The sequence below is a fragment of the Bufo gargarizans genome, chromosome 5 (assembly GCF_014858855.1).
Source record: "Bufo gargarizans isolate SCDJY-AF-19 chromosome 5, ASM1485885v1, whole genome shotgun sequence".
Taxonomy (NCBI): Eukaryota; Metazoa; Chordata; class Amphibia; order Anura; family Bufonidae; genus Bufo; species Bufo gargarizans.
The window spans coordinates 93,547,890-93,563,412 of NC_058084.1; the positions used below are offsets into that span (position 1 = coordinate 93,547,890).

At 42.1% G+C, this 15,523-nt stretch overlaps 1 protein-coding gene across 1 annotated transcript in view; it reads right to left on the bottom strand.

Annotated features, from left to right (window-relative positions):
* The window catches only part of RP1 (RP1 axonemal microtubule associated), a 659,535-nt gene that overhangs the window by 136,481 nt on the left and 507,531 nt on the right, over nt 1-15,523 (bottom strand). The window contains exons 49-50 of the mRNA XM_044295389.1: nt 7,065-7,303; nt 2,735-2,861 (exon numbers count right to left, since the gene is read on the bottom strand). Of these exons, the coding sequence (XP_044151324.1) occupies nt 2,735-2,861; nt 7,065-7,303 (366 nt within the window). The remainder of the gene's footprint in view (nt 1-2,734; nt 2,862-7,064; nt 7,304-15,523) is intronic.

Below are 15,523 nucleotides of genomic sequence, written 5' to 3' on the forward strand. Positions count from 1 at the left end.
AGGAAAATTTACCAATAGGGCGAACATCAAAAAAGCCCCCCCCCCCCCCGATTGTGGGTGGATCTCTGCCGTACCCCATTGTAGTTGATGGGGGTGGCGGGCATTCAGTCTGCAGTGCCGGATCCAGTGAATTCTCAGCTGGAACAGCCTGCCAGAATCACTAACGCAGTTGTGAAAGTAGCCTAATACAGACCCACATACCTCTAACATCCAGTGATGTCTCCTTTGATGTTGTTCTTTTTCTTTATCTTCTCCATTCAGACCAGACCGATGATTTATTTCAGCCATCTCTTCTCTCTGCAGAGTTTGACAGACATCTTAGTTTCCTACTTTTCCATCATCCTCCCACCTTCTCAACATCCCAGCATGCACCCCCAAAACTATACTGCATAAACTGATAAATCCCCTGAAAATACTAGTTACACACAAATAGTGCCCCCTTCAATAATTATTGGAACACAATTCTCTAAAAAATAACTGCACCCAGCAAATACTGTCCCTGACACTAATAGTGTAACCATAATGTCCCCCCAAAACAACTGTGCTAAGCTGATACTGTGCCAGGGTGCCTCCACAGTAATAGTGCTCCAATAAATCCTAACAATAGTGATAATACTGTGTCAGAGTGCACTTAGTAGTAATAGTGCTCCTACAGTGCCCCCAAAAGTAATTGTGTCCCAGAAGTACGGTAATAATGCTCCCCCAGTCCCCCAGTTGTAATAAAGCCTATCATAATGCCCCTGGTAGTAATAGTGCAGCCCCATATGGTGCCAGTATATAGGACCCCCATAGTGCTTTCCCTCTTCTCTATAGCCCCCCCATATTGTGCCAGTATATAGGGTCCCCAGTAGATGCGTCCCCTCTTCTCCATAGTGCCCCCCATATTGTGCCAGTATATAGGGCCCCATAGTGCTATCCCTCTTTTCCATAGTGCCCCTCATATTGTGCCAGTATATAGGGCCACCATAGTGCTATCCCTCTTCTCCATAGTGCCCCCATATTGTGCCAGTATATTGGGCCCCCATAGTGCTTCCCCTCTTCTCCATAGTGCCCCCCATATTGTGCCAGTATAAAGGGCCCCCATAGTGCTTCCCCTCTTCTCTATAGACCCCCCATATTGTGCCAGTATATAGAGCCCCAGTAGATGCGTCCCCTCTTCTCCATAGTGCCCCCCATATTGTGCCATTATATAGGCCCCCCATAGTGCTTTCCCTCTTCTCTATAGTGCTCCCTCCATATTGTGTCAGTATATAGGGCCCCCATAGTGCCCCTCTATATTGTGCCAGTATATAGGGCCCCTATAGTGCTTCCCCTCTTCTCTATAGTCCCCCATATTGTGCCAGTATATAGGGCCCCCAGAAGATGGGTCCCCTCTTCTCTATAGTGCCCCCTCCATATTGTGTCAGTATATAGGGCCCCATAGTGCCCCTCCATATTGTGCCAGTATATAGGGCCCCCATAGTGCTTCCCCTCTTCTCTATAGTCCCCCCATATTGTGCCAGTATATAGGGCCCCATAGTGCTTTCCCTCTTCTCCATAGTGCCCTCTCCATATTGTGTCAGTATATAGGGCCCCCATAGTCCCCCTCCATATTGTGCCAGTATATAGGGCCCCCACCCCCCTTCTTGCCATACTGTACTATAATAAAAACAGTAAACACATATACTTGACTTATGCTGCTTAGTACTATAATAAAAACAATAAACACATATACTTACCTTATGCTGCTTAGCAATGTGATGCAGGCCTCTTCCGGCCTGTGTCCCGCTCTGTACGGCTCAGGCGGCGCGATGACCTCATCGCGCCGCCTGCACCGGCCTCTGATAGGCGTCTCTCCCCTGCTCCTCCACACCGTTCATCTGTATCGCTGTCCTGAGGACGGCGATACAGATAAATTTGGAGATGAGCGCTTCCACAATGGAAGCGCTCATCTCCACTCCTGCTGCCTCCGGACAGAAAGGGCCCCCCTACGGCGCTGGGCACTGCTGAGGCGCCCGCCCTCTTCTGTCCTGAGGGATGCGCCCCTGGCGGTCGCACCCCTCGCCCCGCCTCTAGAAACGGCCCTGATCCTATGTATAGGCAGCCATTTTACCATGTGCTTTTACTGTCAATGTAAATGTTATAGTATATGCTATCCATGCCTAATACTTGTACATGTTATTTGTATTCTTGTAGTTTTACCAAACAATTCTGTTTTACCAATTAATCAATCAATCATATATAATCGATCACATCTGTACGACCTGTTGACCAATAAACAAGTTAGACTACAAAGAACAGTCCTCTTATTTGGAAGACAGGGATGGTTTATGCTGAATGTCAGACTGCGCACTGTGTGAACGTGTATGAAGACAGAACACACAGTGCAAACAATGGTCATGAGTAAGGATCATATTCTGATATCCAATACGCGTAGATATTAATGCTAAATTGTCTGCACTGTGTCATATTTGGATCTTATGGATTATTGAAAAATACATTTTGAACGCTTTTTATGATTGATGGATCTTCTCTCTCTTTTTTGGATTTTGTTATATCCCTGATCCGGACGAGATCCATTGCCTCCAAAAGTGGGACACAAGTGAGCACAACCTCTCTCTTCATCTGGACATTGAACTGAATCCAGATACAAATATACGGTCATGTGAATGGGCCCTAATTGTCCGACAATTGAATATGTAATGGCTTGAACTGGTTATTCTAGATATATCTTGGTTGTAATATTCATAACAACCTGTTAGAAAAGGTCCAGAAGGTTTCAAAACTGGTAATTCAGCTACTAAATTGTTTTCTTTACTACCAAAGGTCTGAAGAAATGGGAATTCTAGAATGTCTCCACTTTGTACATGCTCCAGCTGCACCTACACAATAAATAGAGGGACAAAAATACTGTCAAAATTGTGAACAATAATAACATATTCAACACCAGAACTTGGAGTTCATGTTCTTGATTCAGTAATGTGAAGTTTTTACCATCTTTCAGATACCATCATCATTACCATTTGTTTAATTAAATGGCAGTATGACACCCATCTGAAAAGTAATTACCTCCCAAGAGACTGTAACTCTCGCTCCTGTCTGCTTTGTAAAGAAATACAGGTGTTTCTCAATATATTAGAATATCTTTAAAAAGTTAATTTATTTCAGATATTCAATTAAAAAAGTGAAACTCATATCATATAGATTCATTACACAGAGTAATCTATTTAAAGTATTCATTTCTTTTAATGTTGATGTGGACCAAAAGATTGACCATCCATTGTCACATGCACATCTGCAGCCATTCACTGGCCCACGCAGTGATATGTCTCCAAGTAGTACATGACACAAAGGCTCAGCAGTCACATGCCACTTCAAGGACATGCTACCACTTAGACCAGTGTGTATGGACAGAACATCACATTTTTAATGCACTGGGGAACAGGGATGGGAGCCATTACACTGAAACGGAGAAGCAGTGAAAAGGTGAAAGCCTTGTTTCTTTGTTAACCACTTTCTCAGCCATAACTAAAACTGTTTCTGAGGTTAAACAACCCTCTTCATTTTCTGTATCAATGCCCTATCTTGATGATCTTTTATCTCCCCATCTTGTTTAAAATGGTGGATGTCTATGTCCTTTCTTTTCCTTCCTCTTTAGTTCTTTCTTTTATCCCTATTTGTATAGAAACAATCCTGATGTGTCTTGACTACCTACCTCAGATTCAATAACCTACAACGTAGTACTTGCAAAACGTTTATTGTTATTGTGTTACTTGGACTAATATTACGTTCTTAGTTACAGCATTGTGCACTTGATAGTTTTGTATAGATATATCAAGGTTAAAGAGGTGGTCCAGGCTTTTAATATTGATGACCTTTTCTCAGGATAGGTCGGTCATCAATATCAGATCGGCGGGGATCTGACACCTGGCTCCCCCGCCGATTAGCTGTATGAGGAGACGTCTCCCTTGATATGAAAACAAATAAAGTTCCAGCACTCACGATTTCTTGGTAGCTAAAATCTTCGTCTTTATTCAGGCAGTAGAAAAAAGTGTACAGGACATTCACCCACTAGTGCAGCAACATTGACGCGTTTCGAACAGAGTTCTTAATCTTAACTGACGTCTCCCTTCTCTCTTCTTGGCAAAGCCCATGGACAGCAGCGGTGAACAGGAAGAGAGAAGGGAGACAGCATGTGCACACTGCACGCGCCGTCTCCTCAAACAGCTGATCGGCGGGGGAATGGGTGTCAGACCCCCGCCGATCTGCTATTGATGACCTATCCTGAGGATAGGTCATCAATAGAAAAAGCCCGGACAAGCCCTTTAACAACCCTAATTCAGTCCTTTTAGGAGGCTAGGAGATGTACTTAGGTCTACCCCTAGTTTAGTCAGTTTTGAGTCTAGCTGAGAAAGAGAGAGGAGCTACATGTTCTAACTCCTCAGAAAACTAGGCCTCTCTCGTTGCTTTGCCACTGGCTGGCCTTTCAATCAAAGCAGTGAGATAGGTGCTGGCCACAGAAAGGAGCAAAGCTCCTTGCCCCAAGAGGCCGTCACAGCCATGCCTACTATTGGCATGGCTGTGATTGGCCAGTGCAGCATGTGACCCAGCCTCTATTTAAGCTGGAGTCATGTAGCGCCGCACGTCACTCTGCTCTGATCAGTGTAGGGAGAACATAAGCAATGGTGACAGCCTCATTGCACAAAGGCCCAATTTGCTTATTTAGGAAAAGTATCCTAACTCAGATCAATAAAAGTAAAACAGCGTTGTAGTCATGTAAACCACAACTATAGGGAGCTCGCTGGTGACAGATTCCCTTTAATGTAAATCACCACCATAAAACTGACGTAGCAAACATTGTGATCACCAAAATTTGTGTTAGTCAAAACCTTTGGCCAAGACAATACTTTTGTTTATGTGCAAAAACATATAAAGAAGACTTGGTAAAAAAAGAAGTGTGGTGCTACAACTGTATGTATTGACCTTATATTCTATGTCTTCAATGGGGGTAGTGACGCAGGCTTCTGCCTCACAATTACTGGTATATGTGACCGTACCCATACAGGGTTCATTTTGATAGACAGTGATAAATGTATTCTGTAATTTACTAGCATATATAGAAAAAAATCTCACTTCATAATGCTCATAGAGACTCCCATACCGACGGGTTTATTCCTTCGACCTCTGCGAATTCTTTTATTGGAGAACACATAAACATTTGTGAGCTCTTAGCAGCTGCACTTATTGCTCTTATTATATATAACATCACAAAAGGAACATGCCAGGGGTGGCAGTATAAACACTATCAATTCTGCTCTTATTTCTTTCAATTTGACTTCATTACTAACAGTTTGCCCATTACTGGATGTGTGATCTCTGCTGGAAAATACCTTCCCTACGGTGATAAGCTTTAGTAATGTAAGCCGCACTGTCTAGAAAAAAACGGTTCTACCTTCAGAGTGAGATTTTTTTGTTTTAAGTACACCCTGGAGGTTTGTAAAATGTTTGTTAAAAAGCGTTTCATCATGGTGAAGGTCTAATAGAATAATGGTATATAATACCGCAATTAGGGAACGCCACCCTAAGTGTGTGGCCGCAGTCATGCAACTAGGAGAGAAGCGGCACATGGCATCCGCCAAGCTGAGTGGGAGAAGACTTTTGAATTTTCCTTTATTTTCTTCTGAAGTATCTCTTACTCATTTTGCGTCCTGAGGAATTAAGCATCCAATAACGGCAAGAAACTCATCGCAAATGTGTATTAAATTGGTTGCAGTAATCTAGTGCTGATTGTGTTTGCCCTAAAACAACTCTTATTTAAAGAGCTTTCAGAAACCCAGTTTCCTTTTGATCAATGATGTCTAGAGGGGGCTTGAAACTCTCGACAAGCAATAGACATAAATGCCTTTATGGCCAACATATGGTCAATGGAGTATAGATGCAGATCTATTCCACAAGTTTATGCTCATACAAAGTTATTTTGAAAGTGGTGAGCAACTCGGATACATTGTATATTTTATTTTGAAAGTGCTTAAAGGGGTTTTCAAGGATTTCTATGGCTAAATTTTATCGAGTATACAGTTGCATACATCTTCCCCATGCCTGATCCATTTCCACAGTGTAAACAAATCATCCTGTATATAGCACTTCCAATCAAACCCATAATGCACTTCTCCTTTCTGAACCACAGGTCCAGCACAACCCCTAACAATGCTCCGCTAGGATATAGCTCCTCCCACCCAGCTGGTTACATAGACACTATGCTATCAATGCTCCGCCCATGGACATAACATCACAGGAAATATGAAAGAGCTGCATGGACATGGTCATGTGATCACAGCCCAGAACCGAGGATAGGAACAATAAAGGTAAAAAAAAAAAAAAGCACAAGCTACGATCATAAATGATTACTTTAAAGGATGTTGATACAAACCCTAAGAGTGCATTGTTATCTTTCAGCTTTCGGGTAATGGATTAAAATTGTAATATCTGGCCAAGAAAAACATTCGCATAATCTCCCAGTGTTTGTGTGACTTCTCTACTTTTCTCCCACTTTTCAAAAATATACTGGCTGATTAATTGGTTTCCTATTAAAGTGACCCTAGTGTGTGTTCGCACTATGTCCTAAACCTATGAATTTCTATTTTTAAAGAGTCGCTATTTCATGACAGTGGCACTTTAACTTAGTACAGCTGAAATTATCATACAACATAATTAAAAAGCACAACCCCCTTCCATCCCTGAATGGTCATATTTAAAGCTGCAAGCACAAAGACTTGCCTCTGATACTGTAAATATATTTTTTATGCTGTGTCCCAAAGAACTATTCTTTATAATGCCTGTATTGCAGGCATCCATTCCTGTTTCTCAGTCCCCTTTTGGAGGTCTATACTGCTGGAGGTAACATTAAACTGCTTAAAATTTACAATGATGAATGAGGTTAACCTTCTCTGACTCATTAGAAATAGAGATCCTCACTTTTACCTGTTAGTGCAAAATGTCAGCACATCAGTAACATCACAGTAATAACTCCATAATCTAATGCAGGCAGTAAAATTTTATTTAGGTCCACCATTAGGGTTACTTACCATTTTGCAAAACCAGCTATTATCTTTTTCATCGTCTTCCATTTCAAGTCGTACTTTTTGGATAGATCCAAGACTACCATTAAGTTCTACTGTTTGTATGGATTTTCCCTTTTTTAGTGCTTCTTTGCCAAACACAACTGGTTCATAACTTCCCTGGTCACAACAAATTGTTAAATACACAGTAGAATTGGTTCCAGTATTGGGAATATCATCTGTCATCACAATGATATTCATTATCCCTGCATAAACATTAAGCATGAGAGTCATGTTTTATTAATTAAAAACACAAGTCGTAATATTATAAGAGCTTATTACAACAATAAACCATTGTATACATTAATTTTTTTTAGATCCATTATAAATGGAAAAGGGGTGACCTCACCAGGGAGAGAGCTATAAGAGCAAAAGAGTACATAATTTCATGTGCCACGGGATTACCATATATTCAATGGTGCACAGATTACCACGGAGTCATGGCAACTAGTAAACTAAAATAAAGTAAAAGAAAAAGAAAAGGCAACTAGTAAATACAGCACACAATAGCTAATTGTTCTAATGAGAAGGTGTCATAAGGTATATGGCAATCTATTGAAGTATAAACCAACAGGTAAAAAGGGCAAAAGTATGGTAGCCTTCCTTAAGTACTATAGGTGTCTCTGGGTTCTCCGCTATTCCCAGGATTTACAGTAGGACTGAACTGCACAACAATCAGGCAGTAGCAAGAAACATATATGAAGAATGCATAAACACTATCAGACAGCAATGTACTCAAATAAACTTGCCGACAAGAATGATGAGTATGGCCATAAATGGTGGAGATGAAAGTCTGACAATGGAGTAGACAGAAGATGGTAATTAGTTTTGAGCGAAACGAAGCATCCGAAGTGGAATTCGAACCAAAGTTTTGGAAAAATTTGATTAGCAACGAATCCGCGTTTCATGGTAACATTTTTTTTCCCATAAAATGGCAGTCACACATGTTACAAAGTGAAAGTAAGAAACCCAGGAACATGAGGTCACCCATAATGCCTTGCAGACAGACAATCCGCAGCTAGCCAGCCCCTGTGATGTCACAACTAGAGATGAGCGATACTACATCCAAAGCAGATTCGCTAAAATACCCGTAATACTGTACGGAGATTCGTCTGATTCGTCTTATTTGAGAATCTCCGAACAGTATTAGAACAAAATTTGTAGCAAAGCAACTTCAGATGTAGCATCCGAAGTCGCTTCGCTTATCTCTAGTCACAACCATTTACAAAACCCCATTCCCTGCAGTCTCTGCCATTTCACTGTGAGCTGAGCCTAGGGAGAGATGTGAAAAGAGTTAGGGACAGTGTTCAAGCCTTAAATTGTACAATATTGGGTAGGGAAATTGCAGTGACAGTGTAAGGAGAGCATAGGGAGAGTTTTCATACACTGTAGAGCATAGGGAGAGCCTTAGATTGCGGGGACAGGCCAAAGATAGTGCAGGGACTGTAATCTGCAGCTGAAATGATCCATAGGAGACAGTGCAGTTTGTATCAATCCCTGTGTAGGGCACAAAGCTATGGAAATGAACAGTGTCCACCTTGTTTAATAGATTACAAATTCTATTACGCCTTGATTCTCAAACTGGGGTGAATAACCTGTCTAATTTTACTTTTATTGGGGTGTCCACGTTGTTTAATAGATGAACAAATATATTGCACCTTGATTCTAAAATTGGGGTGAATAGCCTGTGACCTTCAACTGTTATTGGGGTGTCCACCTTGTTTAATAGATGAACAAATCTATTGCACCTTGATTCTAAAATTGGGGTGAATAACCTGTCTCCTTGTAACTGTTATTGGGGTGTCCACCTTGTTTAACCCATTCCCGACCAGCGCTGTAATAGTATTGCGCAGCGGGACGTGACTTGCCGCCCAGTGCCGTACTATTACGGCGGGCTGAACAGGCGGGTGCAGGAGCTGCTCCCGCCCGATCAGTGGCATGGGTCCGGCAGTCACTGATAGCTGTACCCCGGCTGTATGTGCCGGCACCAGTGAAAACACTGATGTCGGCACATTAACCTTTGATGTTCCGCGGTCCAAGCTGAGCTTCCATCGGGTCCCGCAGGGAAGGCAGCCCAATGCCTTCCTTAGGAGGGAGGGAGAGAGCTTCCATCGGGTCCCCGCAGGGAAGGCAGTCCGATGCCTTCCTTAGGCATCGTGGCTGCCTTCCGTGAAAGCCAATGAGATCCAGCCCCCTACACTGGTAATACACTTACAGCCAATGCATCACAATACAGAAGTATTGTGATGCATTGTAAAGGGGATCAGACCCCCAAAAGTTAAAGCCCCAGAGTGGGACAAAAAAATAAAGTAAAAAAAAGTAAAAAAAAAAAAAAGTTACAATAAAAGTTTCAAGTAAAAAAAAAAAGCACCCTTTTCCCAAAAGAAAGTACATTTATATTTTTTTAAATAGGGAAAAAAAGAACAGTAGCTCTATAAAAATATCACATGACCTAACCCCTCAGATGAGCACCGTCAAAAAATAAAATAAAAACTGTGCTATAAAAAACATTTTTGGGTCACCTTACATCACTAAAAGTGCAACACCAAGCGATCAAAAAGGCGTATGCCCCCCAAAATAGTAGCAATCTTACCACCACCTCATCCCTCAAAAAATGAGCCCCTATCCAAGACAATTACCCAAAAAATAAAAGAACTATGACTCTCAGATTATGAAGACACTAAAACATGATTTTTTTTGTTTGAAAAATGCTTTAATTGTGTTAAATGTAAAAAAAAAAAAAAAAAGAGTTGACATATTAGGTATTGCCGAATTTGTAACAACCTGCTCTATAAAAATACCACATGAACTAACCCCTCAGATGAACACAGTAAAAAAGATAAAATAAAAACGGTGTCAAAAAAGCCATTTTTTATCACCTTACATTACAAAAAGTGTAATAGCAAGTGATCAAAAAGTCATACGCACCCCAAAATAGTATCATTCAAACAGCCATCTCACCCCACAAAAAATGTGACTCTACCTAAGACAATCTCCCAAAAAATAAAAATAAACTATGGCTCTCAGAATATGGAGACATGATTTTTTTTTATTCAAAAAACATATTGTAAAACTGTAAGATCCTCACCTGCTTTGCACTCCAGGGGAACCAAAAGGGGTCCTCGTGGAGTTGCAGGACAGGTTATGCGTGTCTCTGATGCACCAGCGCTGACCTCTTTGCGAGCTTGTGCGGAGATGAGTTCGCGTGGACATCGGAGGGGAGGACCGTCGGAGTCCCGGGGACAGAGTGGCCAGGCGAGTGACAAGACGCCGCGGCCAGGGTTGTCTCCGGTGTCTCCTGCGACTTCCGTTTCCGCATCTGGGTCCACGCGCTCGCATACTCGCGCTGAGTCAATCATGCGTCCGTGCGTACGCACGAGGGCAGGTTCGCAAAGGGATACACGGTCGCGAGTACGCGCTTCTTATGCACTTCGTCGACCAGTGGCGCATATTATACTGACTCACAAGAGCAAAGTGGATTAGGGAGCCAGCCATGGGTTAATCAACTTGTGATTGCCTTAGGCCTTGTACTCAGGTGCAGGGCAATTTGTTCACCTATGGTAGTGGACACTTGGCACCCTGGGATTGGTCAGCAGGCATTTAAAAGGAGGTCTCTCAGGGTGATCAGTGCCCACTGTTATTTTCCCTCAACCAGGTATAGGTCACAACTCCTAGTGACTGAAGACTGCCAGGAACTTTGTCCTTACAGCGGACCCAAGATCTGGAGTGACTCGACTGCCAAGTGCACAGCATCATTCAGCACTGGTTGGGACTATTCCTGGAATCTCCTTGCCTGGTTTTTTGTTATTATTCCTTGTTACCAGCAAGTGTCCTGGACGTTTATGTTTCTGGTGAATAAACACCTTTTTGCTTTCATCACTGGTCTGTTTGTTGGTGCCTTGCATTACAAAAACATAAATAAACAAATATAAAAAGTATACATATTAGGCATCGACGCATCCGTAATAACCTGCTGTATAAAAATATCATATGAACTAAGCCCTCAGGTGACAAAAATTGTAATAACAAGCGATCAAAAAATCATACGCACCCTAAAATAGTACCAATCAAACCATCATCTCATACTAAAAAAAATAAGCCCCTACATAAGACAATCGCCCCAAAAATAGAAAGAACTATGGGTTTTAGAATATGGAGACACTAAAAAATAATTTTAAAAAAATATGCTTTATTATGTAAAACTGAATCAAACAACTAGTCATCTTTGGTATTTTCGCATCTGTAACAACCTGCTCTATAAAAATACCACATGCTCTAACCTGTCAGATGAACTGTGTAAATAACAAAAAATAAAAATGGTGCCAAAACAGCTATTTTTTGTTACCTTGCCTCACAAAAAGTGTAATATAAAGCAACAAAAGACCACATATGGGGTGTTTCTGTAAACTACAGAATCAAGGCAATAAATATTGAGTTGTGTTTGGCTGTTAACCCTTGCTTTGTTACTGGAAAAAATTGATTAAAATTGAAAATCTGCCATTTTCCATTATTTCTTGTGGAACACCTAAAGGGTTCACAAAGTTTGTAAAATCAGTTTGTAATACCTTGAGGGGTGTAGTTTCTAAAATAACTACAAAAACAAAAAAAGGGGGACACTGTCTGGGAAGGGTTTTTTAATATATATCAACACCCAGCCTAACCAGGCTAATAACCTCTCTTGTCCCGGACATTAAAACATAACTTTTGCTGCGTTTATAAAAAATAGTCAAAATATCTGATACCCTGTGAGTGCTGTAGCTTGATAATGTACCCACAAAAGTGCAGGCGGGGGTGCACTTCCCTGCACTTTCTTTCTTAGGAGACACTCACTGTCCTCACTGGTTTGTTGGGGAAAAGAGGATCTGCTTAGGCGCAAGGACACTGGTGGAGGCAGTCGTGATCATCAAATAAAAATTCCTTCTGACAGTGATATTCAGAGTCTAACAACTAACAACTGCCCCTAAAATGTTTCGCCAGCTAATCTGGCTTCATCAGGGGTAATGGGCAGACTAGTCCGTTACCCCTGATGAAGCCAGATTAGCTGGCGAAACATGTTGGGGGGCAGTTGTTAGTTTTTAGACTCTTAATATCACTTTCAGTGCTAGCAATCGTACAAGTTGTAATACAGTACTTAATTATGTACGTCTTCAGTGAGGACAGTGTTTGCCTCATGGAATTACTCCACAGCAGCATGTGGTTGGATGTAGTAGTGTACTGTTAACACACCAGTGAAGACAGTGAGTGTCTCCTAAGGAAGGCAGTGCAGGGAACTGCACCCACGCCTGCACTTTTGCGGGTACATTATCATGCTATAGCACTCACAGAGTATCAGATAGTTTTGACCCTTTAGTTTGCTCACACTTTTTTCAATTGCCTATTTTTAATAAACGCAGTAAAAAAAAATGAATGTCTGGGACAAGAGAGGTTATTAGCCTGGTTGGGCTGTGTGTTGATATAGTTTGTAAAATGGGATCATTTTTGGGTGGTTTCTGTTATGTAAGATCTGAACTGGTCCTTAAAAAGTGGGTTTTGGAAATTTTCTTAAAAATTTGAAGATTTGCTTTTAAACTTCTAAGCCTTCTAACGTCCCCAAAAAATTAAATGGTATTCACAAAATGATCCAAATATGAAGTAGACATATGGGGAATGTAAAGTAATAACTATTTTTGGAGTTATTAGTATCTATTATAAAAGTAGAGAAATAGAAATTTGGAAATTTGCTAATTTTTCAACATTTTTGGTACATTGGGTATTTTTTTATAAATAAAAATGAAAATTTTTCTCAGAATGGATAAGTAAAAGCGTTTTAAAGTTATTACCACATAAAGTGACACATGTCAGATTTGCAAAAAATGGCCTGGGCAGGAAGGTGAAAACTGGCCCGGGGTTGAAAGGGTGATGATGACAGTCGCATGGGTGCAGTTGTTGAGAGCAGTAAGCGATGCGGCCATGAGAGTGGTTAGGGTAACATAAGTGACGAGCAGACAGTAGTGGATGATGATGTAGCCAATCACATATGGGAGCTGAGTGAAAAGGGGACTTCATCATCATCAGGGGGTGAGGGTGGCAGCTTGCCCATGAGACAGTGGCAGGCTGGCAGCATGAACGTGAGCCATCAGGGTGGCAGCAGTGTGAGATCTGGAGTCAAACGTGGCCGGGTAGACTGTCTGCTACTTGAGAGACTACCTGTCTGGAAATGACTAGTGGTGCACGGGTTCATAAATGCAGCGGCAGGCGTTCATCATGGAGTAAAAGGCCATAATGTGGGAATTTTTCATCAAGTCGCTGGGGGATGTCAGCGTGGCCGCATGTAGGATCTGTGAGTTGAAGGTGATGCGTGGCCAGGGTGAAAATTTTGGCACCATGGCCCTGCGCCAACACATGGAGCATCACCCTAAAGTGGCCTGGGAAACCTGTGGCACTAGTGCAATGGTACAGCCTGATGCATTTCCCAGTGGCCCGTACCCTTTCTCCAGCAGTCAAGGCTCCACCACCTCAGCAGAAGGGAGCTGTGTTTCCTTCCAATCATCTACTGGTCCTGATGCTCCTCTCCCCCCTCCTTTTCATGCGTTTCACCAACAATTGATCACTGAGTTAATTGCAAAGAAGCAACAGTATGCGTGCACTCATCCAATGGTGCAAAGGTTGAATGTGCTCCTGGCCAAGTTGCTGGTACTACAGTCCCTCCCTTTCCATGTGGTTGGAACTGATGGCTTGTTCCGAGCCAAGGTGGAGAGTCCTAAGCTGTCACTACTTCTCTAAATAAACTGTATCGGCCCTGCATACGTACGTACAGCAGAAGATGGGCTAGTCCTTGAGCCTGTTGGTGTCTGGTTCAGTTCACGGCTGTGGAGCTGTAACTATGTCCTTTATGACCCACTGGGTAAATGTGATTCCTGCCCAAGCACACCAGCAACTTGGCCAGGTGATGGCAATGCCACTTAAGCGTTCTCATGCTGTGATTCCGACGCCAATGTCCTCTTCTGCCTCCACATCCTCCACCTTGTCCTCAGAAGACACAGTTCTAAGTGGTCCTCCAGCATACCGTCTATCTATGCAGTGCACAACAGTGTCACGCTGTTCTGCACCTGGCCAGCCTGGGTGAATGGAGTCACTCTGTGGAGGAACTGCTATGCGTCCTTCATCAAGAAATTGAATCCTGTCTGTCTCCTTTCCAACTGAAGATCGGAACCATGGTCACATATAATGGAAAGAACATTCTTTCAGTGCTGCGTCAAGGAGGGCTTATTCATGCGCCCTGCATGGCGCATGTCTTTAATCTGCTTGTAATCTGGTTCCAGAAGTCTTCCACCCAACTGCAAGACATTTTGAAAATGGCTAGGAAACTGTGAATGCACCTCAGCCACTCTTACTGTGCAAAACACGCCCTCCTTGAGCTGCAACACTGCAATACTGACTCATATGTGACGTTTCCACACATTGGAACTCCACCTTCCAAATGTTGAATAGATTATATGAGCAGAGAAAGGCCTGTGTAACTTTGATGTTATCCAGTGGCAGCTCATGCATGACACCTGCCGTTTTCTCAGACCCTTTAAGGAGGCCACTTTATTTCTCAGTCGCCAGGACTACTGGATGAATGATGAAATTCCACTTCTTCACGTCCTGGAGCAGATGCTAATAAATCTGACTGGCCAGGGTGTGGTGCCTACATCTCACGGCCACCTAAGCCCTGTGGGGGCTAAACTGGCCAAATAGGAGGAAGAGGATTACATTAACACCCAGTGTTTAATTAGCGATACACTAAATAGGGTTTGGAATAAGATAAAAAAAATACTGGGTGTGATATGCCCTACTCACTTTACCCCACTTTGGCACAATTATAATTTTAAATAATTTAATTCAATTGTAGATTATAAATATTGGAACTCACGTGGAATTAACCGTTTAAATCATATAATATCACATGGTAATATTATTCCTTTAGATGAATTAATAAAAGGTACACTTATAACCCCTTTAGATATATATAGATATGCACAAATTAGACACGCATATATGCGTACCCAGGATAAGAGCTTATTGACTATTAGGGCAAACTCTTTTTTGGACTATTGCTACAGATTTAAGGACACACAACTTACACTTTCTCAAATATACCACAGGCTTCGGGATGGTTTAGGGGAAATAACAACATTCAAAAGTGAGGGAGGCTGGGAAGCTGAATTGGGCGATGGGAACATCTTGGAATGGGATATAATATACCAAAATATAAAAAAGGGATCGATCTCTCAGAAATATAGATTGAATCAGTTCAAGATTGTGCATCGCCTATACTACTCCCCCACCTTCCTCGCTAAAATATACAAGGAGAGGAGGGACCTGTGTTGGAAATGCTCATCAGATAATGCGGATTTGGGTCACTTATTATGGAACTGTCCAGAAGTGAAGAGACTTCTGGACCA